The sequence below is a fragment of the Ranitomeya variabilis genome, chromosome 7 (genome assembly GCF_051348905.1).
Source record: "Ranitomeya variabilis isolate aRanVar5 chromosome 7, aRanVar5.hap1, whole genome shotgun sequence".
NCBI classification, from domain to species: Eukaryota; Metazoa; Chordata; class Amphibia; order Anura; family Dendrobatidae; genus Ranitomeya; species Ranitomeya variabilis.
This window is the reverse complement of record NC_135238.1, coordinates 146,520,270-146,530,127: the sequence shown is the minus strand read 5'-3', so window position 1 is coordinate 146,530,127 and position 9,858 is coordinate 146,520,270. Positions and strand designations below refer to the sequence as shown.

The 9,858-nt window shown below is 37.3% G+C and overlaps 1 protein-coding gene across 1 annotated transcript; it reads left to right on the top strand.

The window, feature by feature from the left end:
* Positions 1-1,277: 1,277 nt before the first annotated feature.
* On the top strand, positions 1,278-9,107 carry CTLA4 (cytotoxic T-lymphocyte associated protein 4). The gene is made up of 4 exons (XM_077271975.1): positions 1,278-1,499; positions 1,732-2,091; positions 2,199-2,326; positions 3,583-9,107. Exons 1-4 carry the CDS (start codon positions 1,445-1,447, stop codon positions 3,670-3,672), a joined length of 633 nt encoding a protein of 210 aa, XP_077128090.1. The 5' UTR covers positions 1,278-1,444; the 3' UTR covers positions 3,673-9,107.
* The last annotated feature ends 751 nt before the right edge of the window (positions 9,108-9,858 follow it).

The following is a 9,858-nucleotide window of genomic DNA, read 5'->3' as shown; positions in this document are numbered from 1 at the left end:
TAAGCATGTCTGATCTGATTCAATATGTCGGTTGCTGTGAGGGAACAGAGGAGTAGAAGTTTCCTAACTGAAGCAGGCTGAGGCCTCATCTCTTTCAGACTGGGAGCTGTTTGCATTATCAGTATCCTGCCTTTTTACAGGAGTCTCTCCACCTGTGAGATCCGGTGGATCAAAGAGTCCACAAGCAGAAGGGGCCTTTGACCCATCCTAGTAGGCACAGTCATCTCTGTCTGAAGTAGAAGCGGCTTTGTCTTATATTGGCATGACCAACGCATAGCTGCTTGTCCACATACAAGTAGACTTACAGTGGTTCAGAGACTGAGGTCCACAAAATGGCTGGTATCTTGTTCTGGAGGTGCAGAAAGGTCTTTCTGTCTAAATTGAAGGTGTGGAGCCAGCAGTTCTTCATTATCACCATGATAAAGAGGTAATGGCACGGAAGAACAATGCACCAAATATCTCTATTACCCCTCAACCCTATTTACTTTTATAGAAGTACAAACTGGGGATGTTCTAATTTAGACAAAGGTTATTGTGAAGGAAAGGGGAGGAAAGGAGCTGTCAAATAATTTATCGTGAATGGTGGATCTTTTGTAATCTACTACAGTATATGTTGCCCTTCTTTGTAATCCTGTTTGTTTTGATAATGAGACTGCTGAAAACTAATGTGTACAGACTAGGAATCATGAGCCTAATGGACAATGTGAAAATTGCAAGAGTTTTGTTAGATGGTGCTTAAATAAAATAATAATAATAAATTGATTTGAACAATTGGCCATACTCTGTTGATACACTCACTTTAAGCGCAAAATGTACAATGCATGCTGCGACATGGGAAAACTTAATGGGAACTAATGGGTATTTATAACACAAATTAAACAGAAAAAGTATTAGAACTGAACTGAGAAAATGTTTAATTTAAAACAGATAACTGCAAAAAAAAAGGTTTTCAGGTTACCAAATCACATTTTTTATTTTCAGATGTCGGCTCATAAAGTGTTAAGATTGCGTGCCTTTGTATATTAAATTAAGTTCCTAGAATAAAATAAGCTGAATATAAGTTGTGTGAAATTATCTTTATTTTCCGTTTCAAATAGGCATATTTTGGTCACACTGAATCTTGCTGCTCTTAATGTGGTTCTCGTTATACGTAACAGTTCCAGCCTACCACTTCCTTTCTTGTAAACTCAAAACATTACAGAGTGAATATGTTTCTGATTTTGAGGTTATATATGCAGATGTCTGAACCCTAAACTTCATTTTGAAGTAATAATACACTCAGATATTTCCTGACAGCAAAATTTGACTTTAACAATTCAGTTATCCAGGCATTCTTGAAACATTCTTGGAATCAATGACACCATAGACTTTACATGGTGCTAAAATTTTATTTTTTTTTTCTGATTTAAGTACAAAAAAAAAGATATTTGTATTTTTTACCGCTATGCTTTACCAAGTTTTCATAGCAATTTTCTTCATCTATAACGGGATGTCAGAAGGTAGGTGAAATTAGGAAATGGGGTTTGCTATTTTTGGGAGGTGTTTTACTGACTTCATAAACATATAACATTTTATTCTTAAAGATATGACTGCTTTATGGAAAGATGAAGTTTTAGATAGGGAATTGTATGAAATAGCTTTTTAGGTACATAATATAATATTTTGTAATTATGGAATATGTTATGATGAACATATCACACAATCTTAATAAGTGGGTTGTTTAACTTTTAGTTTTCGCAGGAACCCAGGTGACTCAGCCAGCTGTGATAGTCGCGAATAGGCATGGAGAGGCCACTCTGATATGTGACTACAGTGTTTATGGAATGGTGGAAGAGATACGTTTCAGTCTTCTGAAGAAAACAAAGAAACACATATCTGAGATTTGTGTTTTCTCTTTCAACACTAAATATGAACATGCTTCTATTGGGGACACCATCAGATGTTTAGGCATACCCAGTCCACACAATGTAACCTTTAACATCTCGGGGCTAACGGCAGAGGACACAGGGCTGTATACTTGTAAGATGGAAGTTATGTATCCACCTCCTTATCGATCCTCTGAAGGGAATGCGACTCTTGTTTATGTTAGTGGTAAGTCAGATGTACTTTTACCAACCATTATTTCTTTGGAAGAATATCAAATGTCATCTTGTTTTGGTCAATGATTGCAACACAGTTGCTCTTGCTTATTTTAACAGATTTGACGTACCAATGTGCACAATCCATAGAGCCTGTAGAGGACAACATGTACAAATGGACATTGCTCATAGTCTTTGTGGTCTTGTTGCTGTATAGTTTAATAGCCACAGGCATCCTTCTCTGCAAGGTAAGTGAGACCTTTTAGAAAAGATTTTTTTCAGGAATACATTACTTTATATGTCAATTATAGTATTGTTTATTTATGGTTAAGATATGTGAAATGATTGCATCCTTAGTAAGCGTGCTATCAAATACAATCAAATTATTAAAAATATGGAGATTAATTAAAGAAATATCAACTTTTATGATCTAAATGAAAAATCAACACAGAAAAAGTTAATTTTCGATGTAAATATAATATTTCTTTCAATTTACATATTAAAGACCTAAGGTATGGTACTTGAATTTTTGTTATTTGTTTTGACTTAGTGAGTGCTGGGTGGATATTCTGTTTGGCAGCCTATTAGCTCACAAATATTTCAACTTCAACCTACTTACTTTTTACCCAAGCAAAGTCTCACATCTGCAAGAGTATTTCTACATTTCTGTAATGTATAGGATATGAAATACAAAAATAATGGCAGCGCCAGACTCTGTGGGTACCAGGTACCAGCAGAACCTGAACAACATCATTGACTATAAGGGGGTCTGACATGTTTCTGTAATCATGTCTAGCTTTTTTGTTTCAGCATCTTGTGTTTTTTCTTCTTTTTGCTTTCCAGTAGTACCATCAATGCATATGTGAAGTGAGTCAATTCATCATTACATTAAAATATTGAAAGCACCACTCCAGCGTTTTTTTTTTATATCAATGCTGGAGTGATGTCACTAATCTGTGTTCCCTTCCCCTAATAATATACTTGCCAGGCGCTGTCTTCAGCTGTTCCTACAGTCCTGGACCACTGTTTTGTGTCAGCAAATTCCGATTGACCAGAAGTTAGAGGTATTGGTCAGAAGCTCACATTGCAAGTCTATGAGAGCCTCATTCGGCCTCTCATAGACTTACATCGAGAACTGACCTCCGGCATACCCAGCAAACACTGAAGTGATCCTACAGGTCACAAACTGTGGAAGACTGATCGGAGTGGTGCAGATAACGGAAGAAGATGGTGGTTAGCGAGGATAATACTGAGGGCAGGCAACTTAGATACATGACTTCACTACAGTGGTAAAAAAGAATAACAAAAATGCAAGAGTGGTGCTTGAAGCACCCATAGACACAACATTGTTGATGGATCCCTTAACCCAATGCATTACCTGTCCTGCATTGCTCTCATTGACATAGTCTGATGTTTAATGGTTTACATAACCTTTCCTATGTTGAGTGCTACTATGCTTTATATGTTATTTTTATACTCTTAACTCTTCCTTCCTACTTTACAGAAAAGGAAGAGAAGGTGGGATATTGGATATTACGAGCAAATACTACAATCTCACGACAAGAATTATCACCCTTATTATGTTCAATTTTGAAACTGGTGTGAATCTTCAGCTTTACTGTGCAGAATATCATCAGAATTTACAGTATCTAGTTATATTATGTTCTTTTGCGGAACGACTGTTATATTTCAGATCATTTTAGGTATCTAATTATAAGGTACCGTATGTGTGTAGCCTAAAGCCACTTATAAACCATGTTTATTTAGTGTTGTTCACAACGGAAAGCCTCAGCAAGAATAAAGCCCTAAGCAAAGGCTTTCTTATCTGTAGAAATGTGTCAGGGGTTCATGGATAATATGGCAACACAAAAAGGTACTTGAAAAGTGCTCTTGTGCCATATGTCATCAGATTGTATGACACACCAAGTTTTTCGAGCCAGTGCTGCCATAGTTCTTAGCTCTTATTTTGTATTTATCACAGTTACTCATATTATAGTCTGCCACTTTCCTGTAACATGCTTATATTAACCTTCAACTTTTACTGGAAAGCATAGTATAATGCTCTGCTTAGTAGCCTAAAAGGAAATGTCCAGTCTTGGACAACTTTTTTCATAAGGATTGTACCTTGTTTTTATGAAAATATTTCCAAATCCTCTCTGTAAATTACGTCAACACAAAGATTGCAAGTTACCATCTAACCATGGGCTAGGTGATAGCATGTTCGACTGCGGCATTACTCAATCGATAGAATCTTGACCCACCTGAGGATAGGTGATAATTTTTAATCTTTGTACAACACCTTTAATTGATACAATTTTGTCAGCCTACATTCACCACAATGGATGCTAAAAGAGTACCTATTATTTTGGGTAACGTTCCATAATAGGCTGTTGTGTGTTCATAAGAAAAAATAATATTTCTGGCCTTTAGATGACTTCAGCCGTTTTCCCCTTCTGTACATGTCATCTCTTTGTATTTTCTCTGACTATAGCTTCAAAAAATGTGGAAACAAGCTTCTGTTACACCTCCCATGAAAATTACAAAGAAAAATGAGGAGACCCTGCTCTACTTAATCCATTTACTGTACATACACATAAGGAACGGAAATATAGAGCACAGCAGTAATAAGCAGTGTAGCTGTAACGCCAGCTAAAGTACAACAATTACTTTAAGCAGCAAAAGTGTCTTTCTTTCTCTTTTTATTTCTCTCTCATCTCCACCTTTTCTTAATATGCTCTAAAAGTGAGCTATTAGTACAAGAGGCATTTTAGGAAGAGGAGAGGCATCTAATAATTGAGAAGGAAGCATCGTCTTCTGTTCAGATATGTTGCAGTTTTTATTTTGGTCCATATTACAGATTTGTTGAAACAAATGTGAACAATAATTATTATTTAATACATAGTGTTATATATTGAAATTAAAGGGGATATTTGATTTAAAAAAAATGGGATAAGAGCAGCAAATGAATTAAAAGAATGAAAACATGAATTACTTTGCCAAAACTATCCCACTGCAGTTCCATTGTTTCAGATTTCCTTGCCAGGCTTGTAGCGAGAATGTCTAATTCTACTTGTAGGCAGAATTTTATCAATGCCATCTTTACATGGCTATAACGGTCTCATCATAAACATAAAACTCTGACCAATATAAATATATAGGATATTAAGTAACAGCAGTAGCAACCACATGATGCTAAAAAGTAGACTTTCACTTTACGCTTACACTTATGCTTCGTAATATAATTATTATTTATTCATACTAATCTTTAATAAATTAATCAGTAGAAACTAATTCTGACATGCCTCTTTACTCATTGAAAGTGATCAAAAATGTATCTATAGATTGCAGTAACATACTAGAATTTGCATGGTCATTATTGGTTAATAGTTACCTAAAATCATATACAATATGTTCATCACATACAATTTGTGCTATGTGCCTTAATATTATTATCTTTTCATAATTATTGAACTTGTAGCCAGTGGTATATTTTCTGATTTCCAACGTTCTTCACTTTCGATGTTGATATGCCTGCAAGTTCATTGATGCAGGATTTGTATTGTCTGACTCTGCTATAAAACATTTATCCAGCCTTTTGAAATTGATGGCATATCTTGTCCTGAAAAGTGGTGTCTCAAGTTTTAAAGTTATCTCATTTCCAAGGGAAAGGGGATAACTTTCTGATTGCTAGGTTTCCCACCGCCGTAGGCTCCACCAATTCCTGAAGCCCCAGACTAATGCAGCTGAGGTTGAACATGTGCTCTGCCGCTCAACTCATTCTAATAGGAGCATCAAAGATCAACCAAGTACTGCGCTTGACAATCTCCTGTGCTACCATGAAGAATGAATGCAGCGGTAGTGCACATGATTGACTTCCACTCCATTCCATTCTTGGGATTGGTGGGCACCACTGCAGTCGGACCCGCAGCAATGAAAAAGTTACCCCCAATCTTATGAATAGGGGTAATTTTTAAACTTAAGAAGACCTTTTTAATAGAGATGAGTAAAAGTATTCAAAGTATACTGATTGGGCATCCAGTTTGGTCCTCCATAACAGCCGGACTCTGTCAGTGTTCACTTATGTGTCAGCACTCCTCTGTCTGGCATCTTGGCTGTTTCTGCCACTTACAAGATCCCCGTGATATCATAACATTGTTTAAGGCATAGTGACAAGGGCTCAAGCAATGTCATCACACGAGTTGTGGGGGACTAGTAGGATGCATAAGTCAACATAGGATTGCTAGTGCAAAGTGAACACTACTCCTGTCCACCTGTCAAGGAGAATTGATCTGTGTGCCGTACTAGGTAGTGGAAATCTTTTTGATCATCTCTAGTCTGGTAATTGGCTAATCTCAACAGGTTCTGAATCAGCCAATAAACAGGAAAAATGATAATTTGTGAGGTAAAATAATTTTTAAGGGTGGGTTTATACTTGTCAACCTGTAGCTGTTAAACCACTGCCGACTGGATATATGTAACCTGATAGATGACTGTTTTATTGCCTCTTTAGACTGCCCAACTGCACTGTCACATGCAGAATGATCCATCATGCAAGTGTTCTGTGTTTATAGAGAATCATTATTCTTAGTGGCACATGTTCTGTTTCTACAGGACATGTGCTGCTGAGAACGATAATTTTTCAGCAAACTTAATAACTTTTCACTTGATAAACAATTGTACATGTTACGGGCAATTGGCAGCTTGTTTAGACCAGTTGATTATTTGAAAAAATGTCCAGTGTAAAAGCACTTTACATTTTCTTGAAAATCATTGTTATCTGCAGCACATCATCCTGTGTAGGTGATGTGCTGCAGATTATAATGACACTCTGGGCACAATCGCTCTGTGCTCATTAAAATGCAGTTGAAGTCATTAATCAAACATGGATCATCTTGCTCATAGTAGATCGGCAGTTGTTTAACTTCTGCTGGACGGCAAGTGTAAATTTAACCGTTTACCGATAATATTTCGTTTCACCAAAAAGGGTGAAATCTGCTGTTGTGTCTCACTCAGACATCAGTTTTTCACATACAAATTCTATTCATAATTTTCCTGGTTATAGCTCGCGCTTATTATAATTGGACTATTCATATGTCCGTGTATTATTGTTGTCCACATCAAAACCTAAAGACATATCCGATTTTGATTTACTTCACAGATCAAACTTGCCAATGCAAGTCTAATGGTACATTAAAAAAAATCAGACAGCACTCTGGTCCAGTTCATAATTTTCGGTTTAGTTCAGGTTTCTGCATTTATTGCAGGTAAGGGTGTGGCTTCTCTTCCTTTGGACTGGATTTTACATTCTAGCTGTCTCTCCATGTGTGGGACCTGGTCCTGCTGAGCCTTTATTTATACAGGATGTCACTATGATGAAGGGTAAGGTTTTAATACTAGAGGTTAGGACCATCATCAACACCTTGACACCTTGACATTGGTGGGATGGCTTTAACGCATTTTTTTTAAATACAAAAAGGGTGTTTACTATGTACCCAATGTTATTTATATGCTGTATTGCTTTTCCTTATTTACTTAGAGCAGGGTATTTTTTAATTTTGTTTCTGTTTTGGTTTTTATTATAATCTACATGTAGATATATTTTTCAAAAGAAAATCTTGGTAAGCATAAAGCACACTGTTTGTAATTTAATGGGAGCTATCAAAACATTCTAAAGTGGGCTTGCAATATATAGCAAATATGTTACCATTATGGCTGCGATTTACCAAAGTGTTTGAGAGATTTCTGGGGTGAAACACTTTTACCACTTTTACCACTTTTGGTGTTTTAGCACTAGTCTTGGCCAGTCTAACTTATTTCAGAAATGTACTCCAGTGCTTGACAGACACAACTTTTTTACTGAGGAACACGGAGGCACCTTCTAGTGATAGGATGCACCAAATTCATTAAATCGCGTGCACCGCTTAATGAATTAGCAGCATCTTACTTTGTATGCCTATCATTAATACTGGCATATCAAACACCCGTGTTAAAGAAGCACTCCCACTATGCTTATGTGCATGTAGTGTAATCTGAGTGTAATAATATCTCACCTACCACTGTTCTCCAGGATCCAGCTCAGTTATTCTCTGCTTCTCAGCAACAAAAGGCAGAGTGTACCACAGTATATATTTCAAATGCAATTATAATAATCACATGGTGCTACTAACGCATAGTAAGGGGGAACAATGACTGGAGGAAAGACTAATGCGTATGTAGAGAGTGCCCACCCGAGGTACAAAAAATATCAAAAACTACTTTATTATCACCAAAGCACAAACATGATTAAAAACCTTTAAAAACGACAATGATAACACCCCCATCCATGTACAATAGTACATCTATGTGACCCTAGGACATGATACCATAGCAACATAGGCACTCATAATGGAAGTGCAATACGCATGAATAATGTAAACAAACACCAAAAAGTTATCATAAGATCATAACAATCCAGCCATAAATAATAAAATAGCAATCAAGTCAATATACGTAGTTGGCTGAGTGCACATACCATGGACCCTAGAGTGTGGGCGTCCCCACAGGTGTAAGCTCGGTGTCTGAGAAAGATAAAGCAATTGTCCAAAGAAGGGGGTCACATAATGTGACAGGAAGCCATCCTAAATCCTTCATGTGTGTAAAATAACACTATACAAATACATTCTAGGGTCTATGGTATGTGCACTCAGCCAAAAACGCGCAAAATACGCGATATAAACGCAACAAAAACACGTGCAGAATTCCTGCGGAAAACCTCAGGATTTTCTGAGGAAATTTCTGCATACTTTCCGGACGTGTGCACATAGCCTTAAAAGTCTGATAATCCCCAGGTTTGATATCCTGAACTAATAGCATCATAACTAGTGTTGAGCATTCCGATACCGCAAGTATCGGGTATCGGCCGATATTTGTGGTATCGGAATTCTGATACCGAGTTCCGACATTTTTGCGATATCGGGAATCGGTATCGGGATCCATATTCACGTGTAAAATAAAGAATATAAATAAAAAATATGGATATACTCACCCTCTGACGCGCCCTGGTTGTAACCGCTGTAACCGGCAGAATGTTCCTAAGAATGAGCGTGTGAAGGACCTTCGATGACGTCGCGGCTTGTGATTGGTCGTGTGAGCGGTCACATGAGCGGTCACGCGACCAATCACAAGCCACGACGTCATCGAAGGTCCTTAACGCACTCATTCTTAGGAACGGAGGCTGCCGGTTACAGCCCTAAGGTCCAGGGGCCGCCGGAGGGGTGAGTATATCCCTATTTTTTATTTTTATTCTTTATTTTACACATGAATATGGATCCCAGGGCCTGAAGGAGAGTTTCCTCTCCTTCAGACCCTGGGAACCATCCAGGATCACTTCCGATACTTGTATCCCATTGACTTGTATTGGTATCGGGTATCGGTATCGGCGATACCCGATATTTTTCGGATATCGGCCGATACTATCCGATACCGATACTTTCAAGTATCGGAAGGTATCGTTCAACACTAATCATAACTACTTAAGACTCTTTTCATTTAGGTGATCAGTTGTACAATTATTTCAGAAATTGGTGCCATAATATTGCCCCCAAAATAAGCTCATATTGTATTTAGGCTGCCTGTTGCATCAATATAGTGTATTGCATTTTATGTTTTCTGTGAAAATACAATGACAGTACGAGTAACGCGTAGACGATCTACACAAAATATGATGTACACATCTTTTGCTTGTGTATAATACTATCTAAACAATGGAACGTCTTATTTCTAACAATAAAAACTGATAAAA

Bases quoted from the DNA above. Each gene is read 5' to 3' on its own strand.
- CTLA4 (XM_077271975.1), top strand. From the start codon at position 1,445: ATGCTTTACCAAGTTTTCATAGCAATTTTCTTCATCTATAACGGGATG. The intron at 1,500-1,731 runs GTAGGTGAAATT...TTTAACTTTTAG, and splicing joins CTATAACGGGATGTCAGAAG to TTTTCGCAGGAACCCAGGTG. The intron at 2,092-2,198 runs GTAAGTCAGATG...TTATTTTAACAG, and splicing joins GACTCTTGTTTATGTTAGTG to ATTTGACGTACCAATGTGCA.